A 26,836-nucleotide genomic window follows, 5' to 3' on the forward strand; every position below is an offset into this window, starting at 1 on the left:
ATTCTGGGCCCTTTCTTAGGTGAAATAGCAATCCTACTTACTGTAAATAAGAATCATACAGACTAGCTTTATCATACCTCATCTAGGGAATGGTTAAAGGGTCAGGAGATTTAAGCTTAGTACAACAGCGCTGGCTGAGCTAGTATCACATAGGTCCTTGGTTATAGCCCCAGCATCAGACAAACAAACAAACAAACAAGCAACAAGAATCCTTGCAGACTTTTGTCACAACCACACCTTGCTAAGGGAGCCCTGTTACAACTATATTTCAGAAACCATATCAAGCCAAAAGCACCAAAACAAACCACACACAGCACACACAACACGTGTATATTTGATAATTAGAGCAGTTGATAGAAGAGAAGTGGGGAAGGGTACACCATCTTTTTAATTGAAAATGTAACTACAGGCAGAAAATGGATGAAAATTTCAATTTCTGTAAAGAGTGTATTACTTAAGAGGAAAGAAATAAACTCAAATGAGTAGATAATTTTTTTAAGCGCTCAGATCCTTGCAAGCAGTTGGGCAGAGTTGGATCTCTAGAACCACAGCAAGGGTGTTTGCTCTAAGAATATTGATTTTCAGGAAGTACATTAATAAAGAACTCCTAATTGATTTTTTTTAAGTCTTTGCTTGTTGCCTTTTATTTGAAGGTGCAAAGAAAGGCCTGGGATACCAAAGTGTTCTAATGAGATGCTTAGCTATCAGGCTCCTTAAATGCAATGCCTTGTAGTGGGGGAGGCAGCAGGTACATTTAATGACTCCATTTAACAGTGGAGCTACTGATGACCAGTGCCATGCTGTCCCCACCTACGTTTTTGAAAATTCACCTTCAGACTATGTGTCAAACACTTGACCACATGAAGATCATGGAGTTGCTTTACTGAAGGAGAGCCGGGTTGCAAACCTGTGCTGCTCACACTTTAGCTTCTCATACAACCAAACCCAAAACGCACAGTCCTGTGGGAGTGCACAGTACATACCTGCCCAAAGTGGACTGTGATTGGTCTCCGGTCTTCTCGAAGGCTGGGGTCCTTGGCCTCTACCAGGGGGGATGGCATGGTCTTTGGTAGTGGCTCTTCTGCAGAGGACGAACAACCGTTCTCAGCGATGTCCTGCAGGGAGAAGGAAGGTCTGGGGTTGGCATAGGGTCTTGGCCCCTTGTCCTCTTACCTCATCCTCACAAGCAGAGGGGTATTCTAAGAACTCCCTCCAGGCTTTCTAAGCCTGACTCCTGGAGGAAATAGAAGCTAACTTGGCCTTCTGGCAATGATGCACCACAGAAGCCAAAACCATCCACATAAAACTATAAACATAATAATTCACAGTGGTGAAAAAAACATTTCATTCGACATTCTTCTATGGCTATTTTCATTTTCACACTCATTTTGTCTATATGCAGACATTTAAAAATTACTTGTAATCACAGCTCATGCATAATTTTATATCCTGTTTTTGCTCCAATATAAGCATCACCATGGTGCTACACAGTCATTATAATAATAATTTCAATGGATGCATAATTGAGTAGACATCTAATGATTTAATAACTCATCCCATAACTATTAGGTATTTGTTTTTTTATTTCTCCTTTCTAAATGCTAGCAATACATTTCTTTCCTTTCATATTATTGCTTTTGTGGAAATCCGTAGGAATGAAAGCATGAGATCAAACATATAAACACATTTCAAGGCTTTTTATTCATTCTACCAAATTGCTTTCCAATTTACACCAACTCCCTGAAATGGGTGTGTTATCAGTTTCACAGTACTTGTTAGCCTTATCATTTTAAAAATGTATTGCTAATTTAATAGGTGAAAAATTAGACCTCATTGTTGTTTTAATTTGCATTACTTTGATTATTTTTGAGTGTGGACTTTTTCCTCTGTGTGCTTACTGATGGTGCTCCTAATCACATTCCTGCCTTCTCCCTACTTGTGTTTCTGGAAGGACCTAAGGGTCTACCTGACCTGCTGAGTATCTACAGGGCCAAGCTTTTAAAACCTAAACATTTCATTTCATTTGTGTGTCTGGTGAATGAAGTCAAATGGTAGGGATAAGAAAACTGCCTGTGTGCAAAGGGTCAGCTGTGGCTTCTTTGGCGGTGGCTGTCAGGGAGTGCTGGTGTGAGTTGGTCAAAACATGGATGTATTCCCCTTCTGCAATGAGCATTATGTGTTTTACTGAGGTCAAGAAAGTTACAAGTCAGAGAATAAAGATACAAAAAAATAACATTTAAATAGTCATTTTTTACCATATAAAAATAATTCAGAGTCTGAATTAAACAACATTCAATTCTTTCCAATGTAGAAACAATTGGTAAACAGAATATTCCTCAAATTCTCCATGCAAAAGACTTCTGATCACTGGCTACTCTTTCTCAACTGAACTTAGAGAATCATGAGACAGAGGGAAATTAGGATAATTATGTTTTAAGGAGGAAATAAAGGCAACACCTCTGAGCCTCAGTTTCCTATCTGTAAATGGGGATATGGGAGCTAGGGACGAAAGGAGATAGGTAATACAACGTAAGTGCCTAGATCTTTATTAGCTACCCAATAAACTATTGGTATGAAACAGATAGCTTCTATGCATGCATATGTGCGTGTACAGTGTTACACATCAACTACCAACCTCCTGGCTTCCTTTCCTAAGGATTTAGCTGCTATTTAGGCAGCCAAGAAGAGTCTCTGCTTGGTCAGATACAGGTAGGTAGACCTTTTGGCCTTACAAACAGGGCTTGGGTCATGTGGCCCACAATGGATTGGCCAGTCTCAGCTAAGCTAAGGCTCAGTGATGAAAGGGGCTGCCGACAGCCAATTAGAAATGGATTGTTTGGAAAGGGGCTGCCCTAAGATGCCTGGGTCAAATGGAACAAAGTAGGGGAGGGGTTCCTTTTGTGTCAGAGAGCAACAAAAGGGCAGAGGGGCATTTCGGGTGTGTGTGGGTGCATCTAGAGGATTAACACAGGTCGAATGAGGCCAAACCTTAACAGATTTATTTTTGGTTCAGTAAAAGACATCCTGCACACACACCACGTGTGCCTGTGTGTGTGTGTGTGTGTGTGTGTGTGTGTGTGTGTATGCCTCTGTGTACGTGTGTGTACGTGTGTGTGCGTGCGCGCGCACGCCCACGCACGCACTTGACTGAAAAAAAAATGGAGCTACAAGGTAACATGGTAGGGAAATATATTAACGAGGAAACTATAAAATATTTACTTTTAAAAGAAAGCATGATAATTTTTTGGGACAGTGTCTTAGTTTAAGCTTTAAGTAAAATCGCTGTCTTCTAGCATTATCTATTCCATCAACTAGCTTCCCCAGCCTTTCCGACCCATCCAACCTCTGCAACGGTTTCTTTGTTTTTACATCAGGGAGAGAGATTCCCAATTGTCTGGCAGAGGTCTGTGGAGGATGGTTTAAATGAGTTGAGCTATGAGGAGGCTTTGAGAGATCACAATACAAAGGACACAATGCTTCCCTGTTGGGGTCGGGGCACCTAACCCTGGTAGCTACTTTTCCATTCTCATACTTCATTCTCGAGATGATCATGAAGTCAATAGGATTATCTTTTTCTTTATGGTGAAGCACTAGGATCCAGACAGAGGAACCTATTCAAGATCACAGAGCTACAAAGTGGAGGAACCTAAAATATGTGACATTTAAATCATATCAACTTCTAACAAAGGCTCAAGTGGGAAGGTATCTTAGACCTGAGGGAGTATATGCAATGCTGGGCCATCAGAAATGACCCCTTCTTCCTCATTGGCTGTCCTCCTTGCTAAACTGGTCACAGGCTGCCATGTCCTATGTCATCTTCCGTGCGGCTCTTCAGACTGTGAGTTCCTTGGGGTCTGGGTTTTCTTGAGTCTAGCACAGTTATTCCATAAATCTGTTAAGTTGAGTTAGCATTTAGAAGGTAAATGTGCCGTTGTGTCTGATAGGCACATTTTGCTTAGTTGGAACATCCAGAGAGGTCTGAATTTCTGTACTTTCTCATGGCTCCCATTTAGCTACACTATTTCCTCCATCTGGGTACAGACAACTGCTTCCTCCTAGGATGCCCCAGGGAGCAGAGGGGGCGGAGCATGGGTCAAGAGAGGAATGGAAGAATGAGAACAGTGAATATCCTCTTTTTCATCTAATAGCAGACAGACTGTATGAGTAGCAGCCAACAGAACAACTCTGTAGTCTCTGATTAAAGAAACTGGCCCATGAACTAGCTGACATCAGTTAAAGGACTGGGACATGGGTACCCTGACACCCTTCTGGGAGGAAGACAAACTGGAAGTTTACATAAAAATACTGCAAGATTTGAGTGCCGTGTGGCCCTCTAATTCCATTTCTAAAAATGCTTTCAAATGAAGAAACCTAGAAGTAACTCAGGTGTCCAGTAACAGAATTAAGGTGTGTGTGTGTATAATGTGCCTGCATGTGTGTATGTGTAGTGTGTGTGTGTATGTATGTGCGTGTGCATATGTGTCTGTATTTGTAGTATGTGTATATATACCCATCCAATAAAATACATGAGTTATTTAAAACAGGGATACATGGAAGAATTGTTTTTTAGAAGGTGGGGACATGTTCAGTACACACTACAAGAAAATGCAGATGGAAGGGACATTATTTCTCTCCTGACTTGTTGAATTCCCAGTAAACATGCATTTTGTTGGCAAACAGAAAACCAAAAAACCGCCGGGCGTTGGTGGCACACGCCTTTAATCCCAGCACTTGGGAGGCAGAGGCAGGCGGATCTCTGTGAGTTCGAGGCCAGCCTGGTCTCCAGAGTGAGTGCCAGGATAGGCTCCAAAGCTACACAGAGAAACCCTGTCTCGAAAAATCCAAAAAAGAAAAAAAAAAAAAAAAAAAAAAAAGAAAACCAAAAAACCAAACCCCAAAACTTGACCTTCTAAATGTCATTTTAAAAACAAGGTGACATAGGAGGCGTGGGCCAACTCCTTCCTGAAGGGTTGGTCACACAGGAGGAAGAAGAGTTACAACTCAAGAGGCTACCACAGGGTAGCAAATTCTTTCCAGGAGCCTCAAAGGTAAGAGCAGGGAGAGCTCCACCAAGCCTCATGCTAGGCAGAGCAAAGGAGGCAGAGAGAATTCTACTCCTGCCACCTTCCCAGACCTCCCAGGAATAAACAGTGCTGACAGCTATCCTCTAGCTCTCTGTGGAGAAGACAGGCATAGCACATGGTTTTCCTCCATGGATGAGCATCAGTACACAGGCAGGGCATGAAGCTAGGACCTGGTGAGCCAGGGAACAAAGTGGGCCATTAAGGCCTTCAGAGGAGGTGGGGACAGGCCATGTATTCACACCTGGAACTGGGAGTAGGGCCCAGCACTTGCAAAACAGCTAGAGCACCCTTCTCTTTGCTGGGCAGGCTGAGGTCAGTAAGGACAGGGGGGCCTTAGCCAAAGGAATATAGCTGTGTCAGAGCCATGTTCTGGAAGGATTCCTCTTGTGGCTGTGTAAGCAATTTAAAGGGAGGTGGTCCCACGGCAGCTATCTCTCAGTGTGTGTACACATGGCCGTTTGGGCAGACTGTTCTAGGTATGAAGTCAAAGAAATGGAGAGGATGCACTCTCATTTGTGGAGTTGCAACTAAGTACCACTATTAACATGTCGCCTCTTCTGAGACGGTCCCTAGTTAATGGATGAGGAAAACAGAGAGGGCTGGTAATGCCCCCCAGGGCCACACAGTTAACATCCTACACAACTAGACTGAATCTTCTGGTTAGTCCCAGAAGCCCAAATGCCACATCCCCATGAGAGGGCACTGGGGGTAGGGTGGGGTGGGCTGTGTACGGCCAAAGCCAGCACCTTCTCATTTCTAGTGTGAGAACAGTTTTCCTCTGAGGTTTGTGTTGTACCTGTCTTTCCCCAGTCTACTTCCCACAACAGCAAATGTAAATTAAAATATGAATAGTGATATCAAACAAGAAGCCAAAATTGGAGTCTCAGTGATTGAGAATGCAGCATATTTTAATGTGTCTAAAGACAGGGAGCTGACAGTTGTGTGAAAAGGTGTAAAAATGTCTGTTCTGAAAGAGTCTACCTGTTCTCCCCACCCCTGACATGCTTGCTTATGCCCTTCACTGTGCTTGCAGGTGTTGGGCTAGAAATTCAAGCCAACTGTGGGTTTTCTCCTTTTAGTCAGAGATACTAAGCAAACTTATTTTGTCATTTAAAGAACAGAGGTTTAGAAACTTCCCAAATGGCCATGAAATGTGCCTATTTGACTAAAGCACTTTCCAAATGGCCATGAAATGTACCCATTTGGCTAAAGCATTTTGATACAAAAGAAAAAAAAATTCAGGTATTCCTTAAGGGCACACATGGCATCCTTCTGTGTGTGTCTTAGCGCTCCCTACAGGTGAAGAGGGAGCATGTGCGGCCACTAGATTTATGGTGGTATTCTCTGGCCAGCCTGGACCAGGGTAGAAGAATGAAACTTGCTGATATTCTTCAGCAGGTCAGGTCTGGGGAGGACATATCCCCAGGGAAGTGCCACTGTTCCCCTTAGGAAGCCATGGCTGGAATCCTTGTCATTTCTCCTTCCTATCTCTGAGCTGGCTGAACTTCAAAGGAGGCCAGGGTACAGCAGAACCTGATCACTTTGTTCTGTTTATCCAGAGAAATATGTTCTCCATCTTTCTTTTTTTGTCCCTGGGCTGAAGCAGAACAGATGTGGAATAAAGCCACACTATAGGATCTATGAACAATCACTTGCCAGTGGTCACAGATACCCTGAAAGCTATTTCAGAGGCTTTGAAAATCTATAGCACAAATGAACAAGGGGATGGGAAAGGGACACTGCTCAGTCGCATTAGAGATGGACCCTCCACACACCGTAGTGACCTCTCCTCAGGTCGGCCTCACATTCTCTATTTGCAATTCAAACCTAAGGCAAGAGCAAAGAGGGCAGGCTTGGGTTCTTGATTATATGTGCAAGGTCACCATTGCTATGCAGAGTTAGAGGAGGGCCAGGTGGCAAACCAGCACATTGGAAAATTGGGTCTTTGCTGGCAACTGCCTCAATTTCAGAGCAGAAACCAAACTTGTGATATCTGTGTTAGGTGCATCCAGGGAGCCATAGAGATAGGTTCCATGTAGCATGGAGGGAGTGGGAGGAAGGGAGAGAAAAAAGCCAAGGAAATATTTTCCACTACAGCGAGATAGGTCAGGGGAAGCCAAATCCTAAATTAGCTCAAGAAAAAAGAGCTCGAGATCACCAGAGACAAGGGGCCTACATATATTGAACAATGCTGGGGTTTCAATTACAAAACAGCTCTTCCAAGAACAACTGCAAAATATCAAGTCTGTGAAAATCTGTACAGCAAAGGGGGGAAAAGTGAAAATTGAAAAGGGTGCACTAATAGATCTGTCAACAGTCCAATGGTGACAAGCCACATTTCTATAAAATGCTTTACCATTTGTGTCACCTGAGATGCACTGACACGCTCTATAGAACATTGCCTCCTGAAGCTATTCTTGAAAAGACTGGCGTGGGTTGGGGAAAGAGAAGGGGAGGGAAAAAATTGTCTTTAGATTCTATGAAGGAAGGTAAAGGTGGGTTGTGTGGAAGGAACATGATCTAGATTGTGTAAATGAGCCTTTAGGTAAACACATTAAAAGAGCTGGGTTTTGCTAGCTGCTGCGGAAAGACAGGAGTGGTGGGAAGAGACTCTTTAAAGGGCAGTCCTGGGCTTCACAGTCAGCAGAAGCAATGAGACCCATGAGGCCATTTGTCTGGCACCGGAGGAGGGATCCTGCCTTTGCTTTTTTCAGGAAATATACTAACTAACCACAGTCTACAATCTAGATACTGGGGAGAGGGAAAGCCCCTTCCTAGGCACATGCAATTCAGGTCCACATGACTGGGCCAGGAGATGAAAATGTATGACTAGTGACTCAAATAACATCCAGCTACAGAACCCCACCTGCCAGTGTCTGCCAGGGTGAACAGACTGCCATGGGGCTGTGTGGATTTGTGTTACAGGGTTTGTATCACAGGATGAGAACCTCAGCTGTTAAGAATTCACTGTCAGCGAAGCTAGGAATTTAAATGCTTAGTCAGAGCAAATTACTTTCCAATTAAAAGAAAAGAATCAATTCCTTCGACCCATTTCAAATTAATGAGGATTTTTCTGGCTTCATAAAGTTGAAGCTATTTTCAATTAAAAACAAAAACAAAACAAACTTCCATGATAGTGGTACATTTAGGGGTCTCAGGAAAATGATTTCAGACATCTTTTGCAAAAGAAAACACTTGTTTGGGGGAGTGGGCAGTAGAGAATGGAAGTATTCCGACAGTGGAGGCCAATGGATCTGAGATCTAATCCTGTTTCAGCTGGGCTCATACCCTGTGGCCTTGGGCAATTACTTCACTCACAGCTTTGTTCTACAGATTTGGGGTGACAGCTCCTAGCCTGGCCCATCTTTAACAAAGAGGAGCAATCAATCACAGTATCGGAGGCCGAGTTGCCCCCTGCTCTGGTCACCTTGCTGTACTTCCTTCCCATGGACTCAGGTTGGGGAAATCTCAGTCACAGTGACTCCATACAATTTTTCTGATAGACCATAGAGCCTCTGTTTGCCTGCATGCACCTTACACATAGTCTAGACTACTCTCACTCAGTGCAGTGTGGTGGAAGACCCACAACATCCCTTCCTGCTCACTCTTTGTGCCTGTTTTCGTAGGGACTGTGTGTGCTGGAACCAGAGGAGTCCTTTCTCTGGACATGTTTTTTGGTTTAAGTTATGACCAGTCTTGGGGCAGAGGGTAGTTGCAGGAATGAAGTGATACTGGGGTGGTGGGGAGGACACCTACCAACCCCAAGCCTGGTGGGGCAGGTGGGTGTGTGTGTGTGTGTGGGTGTGTGTGTGTGTGTGAGTGGTAACTCCGAACTCAATTGCCTTTGTGGGTTTAAGCCCACAAAGAGTCTTAATGTTATTTGAAGACAGGTTTTTGTCTGTGAATATTTATAACAGTGTGAAACTCCTGGACAGCTGGTAATGCATTTTGAAGTGTGCTAACAACACTGTATCAAACAGCCCTCTATTGATCACATCCTACTTTTTTTGTGGCTACGCATTTCATACACGGTGCTTATACATTTTGAATAAGAACTTCAAGTACCTTTTGCTTCAAGCGGTTTTTCACCTCTTTTATTCCCATTTTTGCATGATCTTTTGCCTGCATGAAAAATTAATTTAAGTTAAGATTCCCTTTCTGTTTCCAGCAGGGTCTATGCTTGATTTCAGTCCATCATGAATCACCTTCTCTGATTACTAGAAAAAGGAAGGAGAAATGGGATCATCAAGTTGAAAATATAATGGCTGTGAAAACAAATACAAAGGTAAAAGGTTAAAAAAAAAAAAAACCTTAAAGGGGCTGCAGAGACTCCATTTCTGCATTTTGATGGCAGAGACTTTTTTACTCTTTTCCTTCCCAGCCTTTCTTCTGCTCTCTATAATTATTTACTTTGGCAGAGGCAGCATGGTGACAGCTACTGGTAAAAGGACAGCAGCTTTGCCAGCCACAAGACTCAGAACACCCTCTGTACCTCACCAGGGCAAGGCCTCAGGATTACTCTCCTCTCCAGGCTGAAGGGTTGAAACACAACAGCAACTGCCAGGTTTTTACAGTGCCATTTCCTTAATTTGGTGGGCACTCTAGCTTCTACTTTCTGTCAGTTTTGACCTGTGTAACTCTGCTGGTAGCCACCTGTCCACTGTAGCAACTGGAGTTTAAGTACAGGGAGCAGCAACACAATTAAAAGTGAAACCAAAACAAAGCCACCCCATGTGTGGCTCAGGATTGAATGACCAAGGAGGAAAAGCACAAGAGCAAGTACTAGAGGCTTGTGAGAGACAGAGTGAGAGAGTCTCACAATACACTTCTACAGGGCAGTGCTACGAGAGAGGATGAAGAATTGAGGACAGAGCTGAGGGGGGTCTCCATATCATACACATAGTCATGGTTATAAAACAGAGGCCCTTCCCAATCTCTGCTCTCCACACTCCCTGTATGTAACTGTACATGTAACCTGACATGGGGAAGTTAGAAATAAGGGGGTGGTCTTCCCACCATGGACATAGTCATGGTTATAAGACAGCAATGCCAAGCAATTCTCAGAAAACCAGGACTGCTAAGAAATGGTATGGCCACCCTTTGGTCACTTCTACAATCTACACATTGATACACTTAAGAGTCAGGTTGTGCTGGGCGTAGTGATACATGTCTTTAGTCTCAGTACTTCGGAGGCAGAGACAGGAAGATTGAAGCCAGCATGGTCTACAGAGTGAGTTCCAGGACAGCCAGCACTACACAGAAAACCCTGTTTCAAAAACCCTGTCTCGAAAAAAATAAACAAATTAAAATCAACTAAACAAAAAAGAGTCAGGTTGTATGAAAGAACCCATCCATGGCTTCCAGACTGCAACCAGTACTTACAAACTTGTAGACAGTCTTCATAGCTGGGTTAGCTTTTGTTTTTACAGTATTCAGAATTGCTCCACTTCCTTTCTGTAATAAAGATGTCAATCAGTGATGTGGGCTGGAGGGAGAGTGAGCCAGGACCAACAAAGAGTGTTTCTCTTTCATCAAGCCAGGCAACATTTCCAGAGCATGTGAGAAGAGAAGCAGGCCCAGGTGGTCACTGGTTGGGGTCAGTTAGGGCTATGGCAGACTGTGTGTGTGTGTGTGTGTGTGTGTGTGTGTGTGTGTGTGTGTGTGTGTGTACATGCCCAAATGCATGTGTGGGAACTGGGGAAGAGGCATGTGATGACTAGTCAAGGGGAGACAGTATGTTCAGTGTTCTGCTCAGTACCTGCCCCTGTCCAGGCTATCTGAGGCAAGGGTTTCCTTATCGTCACCAGTAGCTCTTTAAAGAATCTCTGGGGGAGGGGGGCGGGGAGTAGGGGAGGAAGGGAGGGAGAAGGGAACTGGGATTGTCATGTAAATCAATCTTGTTTCTAATTCAAATAAAAAAAATGATTAAAAAAGAAGAATTTCTAGTTACCATCGATAGTGTTCAGTCACATTTCATAACTGAACTATCTAGTTAACTTCAAGCTAGGGAAGAAAACAGGGTCCTGATCAACCAGGACCCCCTGACAATATGTTTTGTTACTTTCCTTGGGGAATATGGGAGGAAGATATGGAGGAAGCTTTCCACTGCTCAGGAGGCAGATAAGTGGGCTAAAGTGCACAGGACACTTCTAATTGCATCCTGGTAGCATGTTGAAAGGCTGTAAGGGCCCTGATCCAATGGGGGTGGTCTATTTGAAGACCACCAGGCTTTGTGTGTGGGTGAGGGACATACCAAGGTTCAAATGACATCTGGATGGTGAGAGCCACACTGGGAGTTTGGAGACCAGAAGACTGGGGACATATTCAGGGTAGAAAACATTTGACCTGGGCCATGGAGGATGATGTGGAACATATTAGAAATGAATAGTTTTGGGGGTAGCAAACAACACATGAGCAAGTACAGAGTGCTTTGGGGGTTATGAGTGTGCTCTGGGAGGGCAGGAAGTTCTGGACCTGTGATGGAAAGGGGGTTGATGGGGCGCCTTGGACAGAGCCGAGAATGCCAGGCCCAGGGGTTTATGCTCCAGAGGATTTTAATCAAATATGTCACATAGTAGATGACAATAATTATTGACTGTAACTTTTAGCACAGCTTTTGGTAACTGATTGCCTTAAAGATTTTGAGTTTTAATGAAAAACATTACAGTTTGACCTAGAAAGCATTCTATGTTGTAGGACAATATGAAATTTTCACCCACTCATCTATTCCATGCTGCCTTCCAAAATTACTCAGAACCCTGTTTAAAGGGTCCTTTGGAGTACCGAAACTCCCTTTATCAATCAATCAACAGGTCCTTATTGCTTGCCTCTGATGTGCCAAGTGCTGTGTTTGGCCATCCAAGAACAAAGGCCGTCTTTCATGGGGGAGCTGCTTACTCTGGCCAACTGCAGCCACTTCCACAGGACCCGCCTTGGCAGCAGTTGTGGTTGGCTCAGAGTAGGAGAGAACACTTATCACATTATGCTGGAGTTGCCTGTTTACGTGCCTGTCTCCCTAACGAGATGGGGAGCTCCCCCAGGGTAAGACCTGCCCTCTCTGGATTCCCAGAGGCCAGCTGTCCCTGGCATACAGTATGCTTTGAGTACATACTCAATTAGAAAGTCATGGAAAAGTCAGGTAAAATTTGAATTCCTTAGAGGCCACAGGAGCTTTGAGCACCTGGCTCCCAATTCAACAAGACATTGTTCACAATAGCAGTAAGGGGGTGAAGAAAAGTCTCCCAGACATGTGTTCTTCATTTCCCAGGAGCCCTTGCTGTGAAATACACTGCAGCATAGCAAGGAGGACACATCTTTGATCATGATCACATCTGTCATCATGACAACTGGAAGGAAATATTCTAGAACAATACTTCACTCCATGGGCCTTGGCTGGCCTGAAGAGAAGGCAGCCAAGCTTCTTCTGCCTCCTTTTCTCCCATTAAGGCAGACTGTCTCCTTCTAGTCTCTTCTATAGGATGGTGGCCCATCATTAAGACAAAAGCATCTTCATTTGAGGGGATGGCAGGTCCTATATCTTGAGGCAACTTTGTAGGCAGCCAAGGAGCAGAGGGCTACTAGGAGGCCACAGAGGAAAGCAGGTGGCTCTGAATGGGGCACACTTACCCGGACTGTGGACAGCCACTGGTGGTACAGCTTATCGCTACCTAGGGAAGAGGAGGGAAAGAGGCTATCATTTGAAGAGTTCTTTAAACTGCAGACTAGAAAGCTCACAATCTAGGGAAGGCAAGAAGGCCTCTGGGACCCACTCTGGGCAGCATGTGGCAGTAATTTTCAGGGAGGTGTTTGTACCAGTATCCACAGTGCAAAGCTCCTGCCTCCATCCCATGTTTCCATTGGCACAGCCTTGCACTTTGACTGAGAGGAACTGCCATCCCCTGCCAGAGTGAACTGAACAGGCAGCTAAAGTGTCACATCCTCTGGTGCTCCATTCTCTTCTTTCCATTATTATTATTATTATTATTATTATTATTATTATTATTATTATTATTTTGCTTTGTTTTTCAAGACAGGGTTTCTCTATAAGTTTGAAGACTGTTCTGGTCTCTTTGAAGACCAGGCTGGCCTCAAACTCACAGAGATCTGCCTGCCTCTGCCTCCCAAGTGCTGGAATTAAAGGCGTGCACCACCAATGCCTGGCTTATTATAATTATAATTATAATTATAATTATTATTATTATTATTTGAGAAAGGGTGTCATGTATGTAGTTCATGTTGGCCTCCAGCTTTCTATGCCACCCAAGATGACCTAGAACTTCTGATTCTCCTGGCATAATGCAAGGTTTTATGGCATTAAGGCTTGAACCCAGGACACTATGCATGCTAGGTAAGTACTCTGTCTTGCCTAGCCTTCTTCCTCCTTCTGAACAACCCTCTAGCTGAGGTCACATCCATATTCTTTGATGTGCCATGAGTCAACAGGGCTATCCCAGTGTAGGAACCCTGCTGGACACACATCTACCTTTGGTACATTTGCCTGGTGACAGGTTTTGTGGGTGAGTCCCGTTCATTGCATCCTGAGCACCAAGGAAGTCTCAGCAGGAGACTTTTCAGCAATATAAGAGCCCACTTTTTCCCAGAAGCCCTCTCCATGGTCAAACTTGACCCAGAGTCTGCTCCTTCTTTAAGCTCCTGAATGGTGTAGCGAGAGTCAACAGAGTGCTATTCCAACTGTATACAACTCTCCTCCTGCACTGGCTTAATGTTTGTCTTAGTTTTTTGAGCTTCTCTTTCCCTGAGGACCAAAGCTAGGGCTTACATTGTTTACTCAGCTCTGGGTACAGTGTGCAGGGAATGCCTGTCAGCAGTCTGCCATGACCATCCATAGATTCTGTATCTGCTTTAACAACGTGGTGTGGGCTGGCTAGGCCTGTGGTATCAGCAGGTGGATGTGAAGCTGCCTCAGTGAGCTTGTGCACCGCCACCCTGGTCATCAGCACAGCCCAAACTGGACAGGCTCAGTAGTAAGATGTGTTCATTATTTTGACTAAAAGACTGAAACTATATGTATTGTCATTTCTGCCATCAGAGACTGAACCAGTGGTATGTGGGAAGAAGCCAGATTGGGACTCAGGAGGTGCTCATTACTGACACTTCCAGCACCTCAGATGTTTCTACTGAAAAATGAGAGGATCTCCTTCTGAGATTGGCCACCCAGCAATGATGCTCACATTTTATTCATTTATTTGTCTGTCTGAGAAAGGGTCTCACTGTATTTCGCAGGCTGTTTCCCAACTCCTGGGCTCAAGTGATTCCCACCTCAACCTCCCAATGGCTGGGACTACATATTCACTGTGCATGGCTTGATGATGCTCACACTACACAGAAGCATGTGTTGAGCACTGACCCTATGGTAAGGACTATTTCGGGGTATTGTGCAATGTTCCTAATTCAATTACTCCTGAGAGGTAGTCTGTGGCACTGTCAGTGCATAAGTGGGAGAACACTGGCTGGAAAAGGGACATGACTTGGCCCAGGTATCACAGCTAGCAATGAGGCAGGGGTTTTATTTGAGTTCAGCTCCCCTACTTCAGAATTTGGTAAGTGTCCCTTGCATCATGCTGGCAATGACACCCTGACAGACTTTTCTACCCAGGGGAAGTAACTACTCTGGGATCAGAGGCCTCACATAGGACAAACTATGTACATCCTATCACAAAACAATGAGGAATTTCCCAACTCTTCCAAGGCCAAGGTTGAAGTCAGTTTCCCTTTTCCCTCTTCATAAAGAAGAAAAAAGCCTGTCTGTGCCAGGAATGCTACGGGCAGTGTCTTACCAGCATACTCGCCCATGTTGATCTCCTCTTCAAAGACATCATTGAAACCTTCGCCGGAATTGAGAAGGTCTAGTCGGCCATCAATAAACTGGACAGAAAAAAAAAAAAGCAAACACATCATAGTTTGTCTAAAAACAAGGGAGTCACCCAATTGGGTGGTATTTGCTTAAGATCAACCAACTGTTCAAGACAGGAAAGGCCCTTTGAATACCACAAGTCTCTTGAAAATGCTGGTTGTGATTCTAACTCAGAAAACTGCAAGCCAAGGACCGGTCTGGCACCTGATGCCCCTTTTACACCTATCTCCGGAGTCCTCTCCAGGCCCATAACCCCCTTTCCCTCATTCTTAGAGCCTAAGGTGGAGATAGGTGCAGGAATGCCCACTAAAGACATGGCACAGGCCCTGAGGGAGGCTGGGCACCTGTTTGAAGAGCTGCAGCTGTGTGGCATTCTGTAGGAACTGCCTCATGGCTCCAGAGCGGTAGTGGGACACGAAGGCTTCCTCACTGAAGGTGATGGGTTCTTCCTAGGAAATGGAGAAGGAACATGATAGTAAGAGGCAGGCAACCTCCCTTCTGCAGGTTTCCACATCTGCCTATTCCTTTACTCCGTACTACAGAAGCCGTGAGTATAACCAATCACTCTAGTTGATGGCCAAGCAAGCTGTTTCAGGTAGGATGAATCATATCCTAAGTCAGAGAGGATTGGAGGTGGGGCTGATAGCCAAGATCAGCTGTGTAGTCTCATTCACCTCCTTCCCTTCTACGGACGATCACAACTTGTAGCAAATTAGTGTTGTGTCCACCAGTGTGATGATTTCCAAACTTTTCCTTCTACATTTAGGGGTGGAATCCTGAAGTCAGTCAGCACCTCATGCTCAAGGGGCCCTGAGCTGGGCAGGGGTGGCACTGGGCATGGATGGAGGTGCTTGGTGATCTTTTCTCAGGTACCAACTGCAGAAAATAGTTTTAAAGTCACTTACAAATGATTTTTATTTTTGTTGTTCTTGCCTTTTGTTTTTCAAGACAGGGTTTCTCTGTGTAGCCTTCCTTCCTTTCTTTTTTACTTTTTTTTTTTCCAGACAGGGTCTTGTTATGCAGTTCAGGCTGGTCTTGAACTTTTGAGCCTCCTACCTCAACTTTCTAAATGCTGAGATTATAGGTGTGGCCTATATAGGCCATGCCTAGTTCACACTAGCTTGACTTATGGCAAATTATAATTAATAAAACACTGGCTAATTAAAAATAAAATTTACCACTTGCAAAAATTTCTGTTTAAGTTATGAGTAAGCTTTTGTCCACAAACTACATTTTGAGTCAAGAAAATTATGTCCTAAGTTTTCAAACAAACAACCTGGCCTTGTATCATCAACACCTCACTCTTTCTTTGAACTTGGTTGCAGCACTTGTCTATGCAGACATGTTTTGGTTTGCATTCCTGGTTCAGAAAGATCTCACTTTTACATCTCAAGCTGTGTTAGGGCACTCCCTCCTTTCATGGACTTGGTGGCAAACACAAAGATGTTTGAAGCCTTGCTTTTATCCTGTTTTAATGAGTTATGTGTTAAATTTACTGTCTGGCTCCTACAAGTTCCAAGAATTCCTTTTGCTTCAATCTATCCAATACTAACTCAGCAACTGGGCAGCCTCCCTGCTCAGACTGCAAGGATGGCTCAGAAGTATTTGAATGAGGAAATGTATTTTTATATATTTAAAACCTCCGTAATTTTACAAAGGATTTGAGGCACCTTATGCAAGCACCCAAGACAACATATAAGAAAAATGATTGCTGAGAGGCACACACATTGTGAAACAATTTAGAACAGTTCCAGATGTGCTGCTTCTCTCATAGTTTCTGAACTTAAGCTACAGAATTATTCTGGAGCTTCCTGGCTGCTGAGGCAAGGAACTGCAAACTGTGTGGCACACAGATGAATAAGACACTAGTCTCTGGGGAAGGAGCTGCAGCTGCTCATGTTGCTTTGGCATGGATTGCCCCTTCTCTACCAAACCAAGTCCGGATAGAACTCCACCCTCTGCAAGTCTTTCTCCTCACTGTTGGGGCAGGGGACACCATTGGGACCACATTCACTCTAGGATTTTACATATACTGATGACTTTTGACACATATCACCTGCCAAGAACCTTACTCTAAAGCCTGCTGCTCCACATCAGGCACTCACCCCCGAGTGCCCACTCTCAGTTATGGATCTGCATCTCCTTCATATCAGTGCCTCCATTTCTTGGTTGCCAGATCTTCATTGATCCATAGCTGACCTGTTAGACTTCCAATGTCCTCCCTGTCCAGCCTGGGAGGGATCACTGTTCGCCCCCCCCCCCATGCATGACCTTGAACAGGCCTAGACTCTGTGGTGGGAGTTCGCCTTCATGCTCTGTCCTGTCTCATTCATTCTGGTCCCTATCGATTCTGGTCAAAGTTCAATCATGTCACCATCCTACTCAGGAATCCAGCTGCCCAGGTGCTGCCTTCATGTGATGACTGGATTTGTGTCCTTTCTACTGTGTTTCCTGTGAGCAGACACACTTGTTTGCATACCTTTGCATACTGTATAATATGTGTGACACACACTGGTGTCATGTGTGGGAGAGAATGGGGAAACCTCTGTGGCCAGGCAAATAGCCCTTTCAGACAGTTCCTCTGTGTCCCTTTGTGTCTGTTCCTTTACACCTGTTGTTCCAAAAGCACCTTCTGGTCTCATGTCACATTGTCCCATAGTTATCCTTGTTTTCTTTTCTTTATGCCTGACTCAGGTCTGGGTGTGGCAGAAACTCACTCTTGCTTGGTGCTACCAGGCACCATTACCCTGAGTGCTAGAACAGTCTTTCCCAGAGTCCTCTCTAACAGGAGCCTGTGAGGGCAAGTCTCTCTGAACATATCTCCACATTTCCTGGGGATAGTGTAGAGCCTGGGCCCTAGTGACAAGTACAGGGATGTGAGTCAAATAATCACAGAATAAGTTCAACCCTGGTTCCTGCCACAGGGCCTGTGGCTTTGGTATGACACAGACCCTGCTGTGCCTTGGTAAAGAAGTCTGGGATTACCATGTGGGGCGGGTGGTGTTTGTGTTTAAGGTGGAGGTTGCTAGAGTTGCTCAGATGAACACTTGTACCTGGAGCCTTGGCCCAGCATCACCAGGACGCTTGCATAGAGTGATGAATTCAAGACAGTTTGCCACTGGATTTGTATGTGAGGCTGGCTCAAGGCAGAGTTTAGTACAGGAGAGTGGAGAGTCTCATCTTCCATGAGAAAGGGATATTTTGGGCTTCTTGTACACTCACTGGTGGTAATATCCCCCAGGATCATATGTCTATGCCATAAAAACTGACAAAAGGCTATGGGCATGGATGGGAAACCCACAGGGAAATGTGATAATGAGAGCTTTTTTTCTGCAAAGACCTTAAAAACATCAGTGGGTGTCAGGCATGGAAGCAAATACTGGCATAGTCACACAGAGCCAATCACAGAGGACTCATTCCCTGGAGTGACTCTCCTTCCAAAATACCAACAATGGTCACACTTCACAAGTGGGTTCCTGTGGATGCCCCATAGATGTGTCTCAGATGGACAGCATGAAGGGCCTCTTCATCAAACCTTCAGGATACAGAAACACCAGCTCTTCAGACACAAGCTGCTCTGGGAGATAAGCAGGGCTCAGTGAAGGCTCCTGCCACAGGACTAGGGTAAGCACACAGAGCTCTTTCCCTCCACTGTGCATACTAGTGTCCTACAGCTGTCATGGCTACCACCACTCCACTCTTCAATAAACTACAGGACAATTCCTTGTTAATTTCCTCCTTTACAAAAATTGCAAGCATTTCTGGTTTAGTTCTCTTATTTGATTGATTAGACCTTTTGTCTTCTTAGGTGACGCTCTAGGTGCAGGGGCAACCAGCTAATGGCAATGTTAATTCCAGGGAGTCAGGCCGTGAGCATTCGCACTTAGATGGCATTAGATGAGAGTTTTCTGTCTATGACCCCAAGGACAGTAAAACACAGCTGCTCAACCCCATCAAGGACTCTGTTACAAAAAGACAAGTTTTCCCTCTTGGACTGTCTTCTTGACATATGGAATCAATCGAAAACTCCGTCACTAATGAGTTGAATCTTTGTTAGCAGGTGAATCCTGTGACTCCAAAGGTTTGAGTCTTCCAGAAATAATGGCTTCATCCACACAGCATCTTCAGTACTGGTGTAAAAACACAACCCCCACCAGGCTCTTCAAACAACTCTCTTTGTCCTGCTAACTCCTCTGTTCCTGAACAAACTTAATTGTTATAAAAAATCCTAATTTTTCTAGATTATAATACAAGAAGAGCAATCTCCTCTTTATTGACTTTATTTAAAATTAAAAACCCATTATTTTTGGAAGATTCATTTTTATATATTCAAACATTTAAAAATAACGCTTATAAGTCAGGTTCTATGTAAGAAGAATAAAAATATAAAATACAGATCACAAAAATACCAGGTACAGGGTGGAAAGGAGATGCAGGCACAGACCATATAAGGATAAGACCACAATACTCTGTCCATGGCAATACTATTTGTGTATATGTGTGGGGGAGGGCAGTACTTCTCTGTGTGTGAAGGCATAGAAGGTTGAAGTCAGGTATCTCCCTCAATACCTCTCCACTTTATTTTTAAAGTAGTTTTAAAATAAAAAAAATGTATTTGTATATGTGTGCAGGAGAAATGAGTATGTGTAATAGTGTATAGGTCAGTGGACAACCTGTGGGCATTGTTTCTCTCCTTCCGCTATGTGGATCCTGGGGATTGAAACCAGACAATCAGACTTGGTGGCAAGTGCCTTTACCTGCTTAGCCATCTTTCTGGCCCCTTTCCACCATACTTTCTGAGATACTCTCTCTCATCAAACCTGTAGCTTGCTGTTTCAGCTACACTGGCTGGCCAGCAAGCTCTGAGATCCTGCTGTATTTCCTGTCAGCTCTGAGATGACAGGGATGTGGCCAGGCCCTACTTTTATGTGGGTGCTGGGGACCTGAACTCAGGTCCTCATACTTGTGCAGCAGGTGCTATATCTGTTGAGCCAAAAATGTGGTATTTCTATATGTTACAATGCCTTAAAAAGGAATCTGACATATGATACTATGTTAAGTGAAACAAGACAATCAAGAACACTGGTAACTATGAGTTATCAAATTCACAGAGAAAAGAGTACAATGGCAGCTTCTGGGGGGCAGTTGAGGAGTGAGCTGTTCAGTGAGTGCAGGGCTTCAGATTTAGAAGATGACAAAATATGGAAGATGGATATGGTTGCACACCCATGTGAATATATTGAAGGGCACGGCACTGCAGGTATGAAATGGTTAAGATGGGAAATTTTATGAAAAGTTTCTTAATTATAATTTAAAAAATGAATACAGCATGGCAAGGTACAAGGTGATTGCTTATTTGGTATTGACTTGAAAATTTCCCTAGGGCTGGAGAGATGGCTCAGAGGTTAAGAGCTGTGCTCTTCCAAAGGTCCTGAGTTCAATTCTCAGCAACCACATGGTGATTCATAACCATCCGTAATAAGATTTGGTGCCCTCTTCTGGCATGTAGGCAGACACTGTAAATAAATCTTAAAAAAAAAAAAAAATGAAAGAAAGAAAAGAAAATTTCCCTAACAGAAAGCCAGCTAGCTCAAAGGAATCCTGTCAAGTTCAGGATTCAGACAACTACATTGTGGAGTGGCACCTTGGACACCAGAAGACTGGGATTGCTTTAGCTAAAGGAACCTTTATAAAAACTTGAAACTTTGGGCTTGGTCTCTAAGGCAACTCAACATAGTAAAGAGTGAACATATCCTGGAGTTAAAAGACCTATCCTTGAACCCTAACCTGACTGGCAACCAGGTAATCCCTGACAACTCAACCTGTCTTTCCTCATTGGTGATAATAGTGTCACTGCTACCTCATGGTGTCATTGTGAAGACTAAAACAGATGATCACAGACATCAGATGCCTCTGCAATGGGTTCCCACAAAGAACTGTCCTCCTTGAGGGCAGAGATTGGTCTTGCCTGGGACAAGCAGCACCCGGTATAAAATGAACGCTCTTGAAAAAATGCTGCTAAACTGTATTATTTTCCTTCCTTCCTTCCTTATCCCCCTCCCCCCTTTTTTTCTTTCAAGATCTATCATGGTATTTGTTTGTATACAATAGGATACTGACATTCCAAGTAAAGAAGAAAATAAATGTTTAGTTATTAGCCTGATTTTTGTTGTTCAACTTTACATCATGGGATACTGGATTTAAAAATACTAACTTGGATGGGCATTATTTCATAGCTGGTACATGCACCCGTGTTTCTTTTAAAGATTTTATTTTTAACTATGTGTATATGCACCTGACTGTGGGTGCTGGGAGCTCAACTCAGGTCCTTTGGAAGAGCATTACACACTCTTAATCACCAGGCAATCTCTCTATCTTCCATGTTCTTAGCAGTCAATGGAAATGCTGCACTAGATTAACTCAATTATTGATATAGGTACACTACACACTTTTCTGCCTTACTGATGAGAAAGGAAGAGGGGCCATGACTGCTGCATCCCTTTCTTTCCTATCACTTTCAGAAGGACAAGAAGTGAACACCATGTGTGACAGTTCCTGAGTCACTCACATCATTTAGAAACCAGTCCTCCTGCTGTGCTTGGAGCATGTTCTGGTTCTAATCACAGTATGGCCATGGCTGATGGTGCCACTGGAGACCTTTCCAGATTTACATAGTACATGTTTCAAGTCTTGATTTCACATATCATGCGTGCTATGTGGCATGGTGATGTTACAGGACTGTGATGGGCATGCTTAGCTCCTTTGCTTGTGTCTCACCACACTGTCCCATGGGACTTCACACAAAACACACATTCACAGGGAAAGTCTTAAGAATTATAACATGATGGTAGATTATCAAAGTGAGCACAAGCCTTGTGTAACTGCATAAGGTAAAGGCTAGAGACCAGTCGAGAGATCATTCCTATTCTCTCCTTGCCCCATCTCTTCTAGGTTAAGCCCTTGGGAGGTGGCTCTTCCTCCTTGAGTTAGGACTTTAGCTGAAGGGTCTTAGCTAGGTTTTCGGGTTTCTAAACCCCTGAGCACACACTCAAGATTATTGTGCCTTCTACAACACAGCTACCTTTCCCTTGTTAGTGACGCCTAATCTACCTCTCCCACATTCATATATCCTTCTCCATAGCCTCTGGGCTTCAATTTTGTCAGTTTTCTCAGAAGCCCTTGCTAGGTGGCTCAGATGAAGAGGTTCCCATTCTTCCCCAGTGTCTTCACAAACAATACCCATGGGCAGGCTTTCTCAGTCCACTACAAGCTCCTACATGACAGGCTGTGCTAATGCTCCACAGAGGGAGATGGGAGAGTGGGGCACACAGTTGATTCCTGGCCCAGCTGTGTTCTTGCTGCTCTCATGTACTGTAACTAGCCATCATCTTTAACACAGGCATAATTACCTTACTAAGGTGGGATTACTAAGGATCAGGCAGGGATAGATGGGATATGTAGGTCAATCAGCCTCAACCTTGATAATCACTTAGGGTGCTTATAACTCCACAACTTTACAAACTACCTCCAGTGTAGAGGCTGAAGACCACTGGCAGAGGTGAGAGCAACAGTCTAGACCAATCAATAATCACTGTCTGAAGCCTAAGAAAGACAGAGAATCTAGCCTGGTTGCACTTCATTGAAATACTTCCAAATTCCTTGCTGGGGCTTCATCAGACTTCCTAGGGCTGGAAAGACAGGCTGTGCTGGTCAGAAGGCCACTTCTCACAGGTCAGCTGGGCAGCTGCCAACGGACCAACATGACTCCCCCATGGTGTGAAGAATAGTTCCCTAATCCTTATTTACTGGAACACAGGGACAAAAGAAGGGTAGGCAGGACAATGGGTTTCCTTGCCATAATACTGACAGCATGAGCATAGAGAGAAGGGAGCCTATGTTAGTTGAGGTCGTATCTGTGCCAGCCAGCGTGTTCCACTCTTGCCAAACCCTTCACTTACCATTCTCATCTAGAAAGGAAGGGACACCCACATGGAATAGCCTTTAGCCCAAAGTCTCAAAGTCTCAGGGTTCTCAGTCTAATGACTCCCAGGGCCAAGTGCAAGTACAGCACACACTAGGATCATGAGGTGGGCCATGAGGAAGGAGGATCGCTGCACAGCCAATCAGATGACCCTGACAGGGCTGGGCCAAGCCACCCTTGGAATGGCAGGACCAAGACGACTTTCTGCAGCAAGTGTGGAATAGCTGAGGTACGTCAGGGAATGACTCCCAGACCGAGCCCCATCCCCGTAACAAGCCCTAAACAAAGAATCAATGTCTCCTTGTGAAGCCACTTTGCTATTTGGATGATTTTAAGTTAGGGCAAATGTGAGCGCCCAACCAGAGCTCCTCCAATGATTTGTGGGCCAGAGATGTCTGGGCTGCTGTTATTTGCCCATTCTGACCACAGCTTCAGTATTGACAGAGGCCCCCTGCACACACTCGCTAGATTATAGTAAAGACATTCAAATCACAGGCACATCAGCCCACACCTCAGCTCATCTGTGCCAGGAGCCCTTTCCTTCAGCATTAACGTAGACAAACAGGGAGAAGTCAGGAAATCCTGATTAGCACAGGAACGCAGATGAGCCAGATGAGTGGGGAGGCCTGTGGAAGCCGAGGAGACACAATGAAGTTGGTCTTCGTGCATACTAGCTCAAGATTTTCCTCCCTTAAGACATGCAGATGGGAATCAGCTCTTGGAGGAAAGCAGGTGCAGTGATTAAAACCAACTACCACTTGCTGAGCACTCCACCAGTGCTGGCTGGTTTACATGCAGTATCCTGTTTATTTTCTGTGGTAACCTTCGAGGTAGGTTTTATGATCACCTCCACTTCACAGATAAGGAAATCGAGGCTCTGCCAGGTGAGGTTTATCTGCCTGAGGTCACTGAGCTGGGCAGTAGCCTGGCCAGTGTTCAGAGGCAAAGTCTACCTGGTTCCGGGCTCACGTAACATAATATTATTTCTCTTGCATTAAGAAACATAATCACAGGATTATATTTGTCACCTAGCTGCCAGCTGAAGCTACTCTAGAGACAATCCAAAGAAATGGGTGATAGGGAAGCAATACTGAATAGGTTATGACTCCACTATGCCTGATGTAGCTGTTCACCTCTTAGAGCCTTGGACTTCTCACTGATAAAGTGCAAACAGCAGTCTCTACCTGGTGCTCTGAGTGGTAGAGTCATTATGTGGATTAAAGTCCACAGAGCAGTGGTGGCTCATTGCTGCAGTACAGCAACAGCTCTCTCTCAGGGTGGAAACCAAATGGGACACACCAGGGATCTCAGGATCAAGCACCTAGTGACTAGGACACCTAGGCAGTGTCAGAGTCAACTCAGGACCACTGGGAGCCAGATCTGGGCTAATACAGTGATGGTGTCATTTTAATGTTTCCTTACACATTAGAGATGAAGGTCTTCCCTGGTGGTGAGAAAAGCATAGTTTGAGAAAACTACTGGAGAGGGGATAGGTTTGAGGGTCTCATGGGCCTCTGGAAGAAAAGATAATAGAGCAGCCAGTCCTGGCTATAGCCATGCAATCTTCAGCTCACATATGAAAAGGCAAAGGGACATGGTGAATAAAACAGAAGAAGCCCTCCTGAGTCATGCAAGGAGCAGCCACTAGTCCCTTGGTGACACAGCCCTTGGAGGGGCCATTGCAACAGTGTCCACATTCTGAATCACAGGGCTTGCCCTTTACCCCAGGGTCACCCCTCTCCTAGAAGTCCTCTGTCTAGTGCTGCATCTGCAGCACCTGACACTGGTGCTGCAGAAGCAAGAAATGTCTAGAACTGTGAAGTGTACAGAGTATGGATGGGATCAACACCTGACCTGGCCTTGCTTCCTTTCTTTGCCTAGGCCTCAGTTTCTTCCTTGGTAAAGTGGGGGGCTGGAAAATCTTCAAGGAAGCTTCTAACATGTATTGTTTCTACACACAGAGGGGGTGGCTCTCTGTGAGGTCTTTCCTGGCTCCACAGAGAAATAGACCACCATATCAGCACTCCATGCAGATGCAGGGATGGAAGAAACCAGACAGAGTGCAAGATCCACCACCCATGAGGTCTGGAACTCAGGGCAGGCCCCCAAGGCTTCTGAGATATTTTCTCATAGTGAGAGGGAGACCCTATTTGCTAGCTGTGTGGGGAACATAAGTGATTCATGCAAGGGCTTAGCTGAGAGCACAACCCCAAAGTTCCAACAGTTCTCTACCTGGTGCACACACTGATTCTACTGTAGGCAGCTCTGCCTCCATGAATGTGATATGTACAATCTACACCCAGGATATGATGGGTTCTGGAAGCAAGACATAAGGGCCAGGGGAAAGGGGGACTCTCACAAAACCTGCTTAGAGTATAACCTGCTTAGGGCACCATAATGATCCTTGGTTGAAGATTGGCTTCTTGTGATAGCCCTATGGAGACAGGCTCTTCATCTCCATCCTTCAAAGGGAAGAGGTGTGCCTGGCCCAGGACTACAGACTAGAAAGAGTCACAGGTCCAGATTTCTCCCATGGCACTATAGAACTCTTTGAACAGGCTCATTTGCACAGACAGGGATTTCTTCTGGGTTTCTGTGGAATCCAAGTGACTGCCAATAACCTTCCAAATGTAGACACCCTTCTCTGTGCACTATGGTCACTACCTTGCTCAATGAGTCCAATGTTCCTGGGTGCTGGGTTTGGATGCCCTGGGGCCAGAGTGAGAAGGGCTCAGTGTATCCTAGAGCCCCAGGAGGAGAGAAGCAAGACAGTCTCTCTAAGCCTCTTTCCTCAGGTGTAAAAGGGAGAGAGCCCTTACTTCATATCCGGAGTCTTAAATGACATGTTTGTCTTCCCACAGGCATATGCAAGGGGCCTTTGGCTGTCCTTTGAGGCTGGGTATCACATCTGAGGTAGGAGCTCCAGCACTCTCCCTTCAACAAATACCTATGGTCAAGATGATCCTGCTTGGAAAGCATATGGAGGGGCCATTCGGTGGGAGGTAATAGGAAAGCATAGCACCACTTAGGGGCAGGGTGGACTAAGTGGAGCAGGAGGGAATGGCTTGAGCAGAGAGTGGGTAGGGTGGGAAGCAGCAGGAACAAGCACATTATGCATGGGTGAGTAAGGGAGATGTTACTTGGATCCTCCATCATTGGGCATACTTTCCTGAGAGCTGGTAATTCAAGATGGTGAATGCTGGCTCCTCAGAAGACATACAAAGTCACTTCTCAGCACGTTCTGACTACTCCTGCCCAAGCATTTTCCACCAAGCAATGAAAGAGTCCTAGGCAGTAACTTCCTGAAGGGCCTTTGTTTACTCAGTCTCACTCCACAACAGCTACTAGAACCTGTAGAACCAAGTAAAATTCAGAGGTAGAGAGGAGCTTAACTGCTAACCACAACTCCTCATTCCCTAAGTAGCCTGTGAACCACCAACCAGCACAAAATACAGTCCTTCAGGAGGTTCCACTGACCTCTGCTCTTTCTTTCATGTATCACATCTGCTGGAGAGTTCTTCATGCCTTTCAAGGCGTAACTCAAAGATCTAGCTGATAAGGGACACTTGCCATGGCCTTTGCTGGACCTCTTGTGGGTCTTGAACATTCAAGCTTTTATTGCAAGAGCATTTTTGGCTAGTCATGGCCTTGCCTAGTCATCTGCTAGCCAACCTGTCTTCCTCAAGGGCTCTGATTCCCCCCAAAATCTCTAGTTCTCTGCACAGTGCCAGGATAACAGGGTTGCTTGAAGAAGAGGCAAATAAGAGTAGTACACAGCCAGCCAGAGGGTACTAGGAAGGCTAGGGAAGGAGGGGGCAGGGAAAGAGAGAAGGTGGTGTAAGCTGGGAGGGTGGGCGGCAGAGGAGGCAGGGAACCCCAGCTAATTAGACCACATGT

General features: G+C 44.9%; 1 protein-coding gene across 1 annotated transcript in view; it reads right to left on the reverse strand.

Annotated features, from left to right (window-relative positions):
• Positions 1-26,836, reverse strand: part of Dennd1a (DENN domain containing 1A) — a 1,920,886-nt gene that overhangs the window by 1,444,984 nt on the left and 449,066 nt on the right. Inside the window, 6 exon segments of the mRNA XM_035446997.1 lie at positions 984-1,115; positions 9,150-9,206; positions 10,467-10,538; positions 12,711-12,751; positions 14,882-14,969; positions 15,303-15,407. Coding sequence (XP_035302888.1) covers positions 984-1,115; positions 9,150-9,206; positions 10,467-10,538; positions 12,711-12,751; positions 14,882-14,969; positions 15,303-15,407 — 495 coding nt within the window.

This window comes from Cricetulus griseus, chromosome 6 (genome assembly GCF_003668045.3).
Source record: "Cricetulus griseus strain 17A/GY chromosome 6, alternate assembly CriGri-PICRH-1.0, whole genome shotgun sequence".
NCBI classification, from domain to species: Eukaryota; Metazoa; Chordata; class Mammalia; order Rodentia; family Cricetidae; genus Cricetulus; species Cricetulus griseus.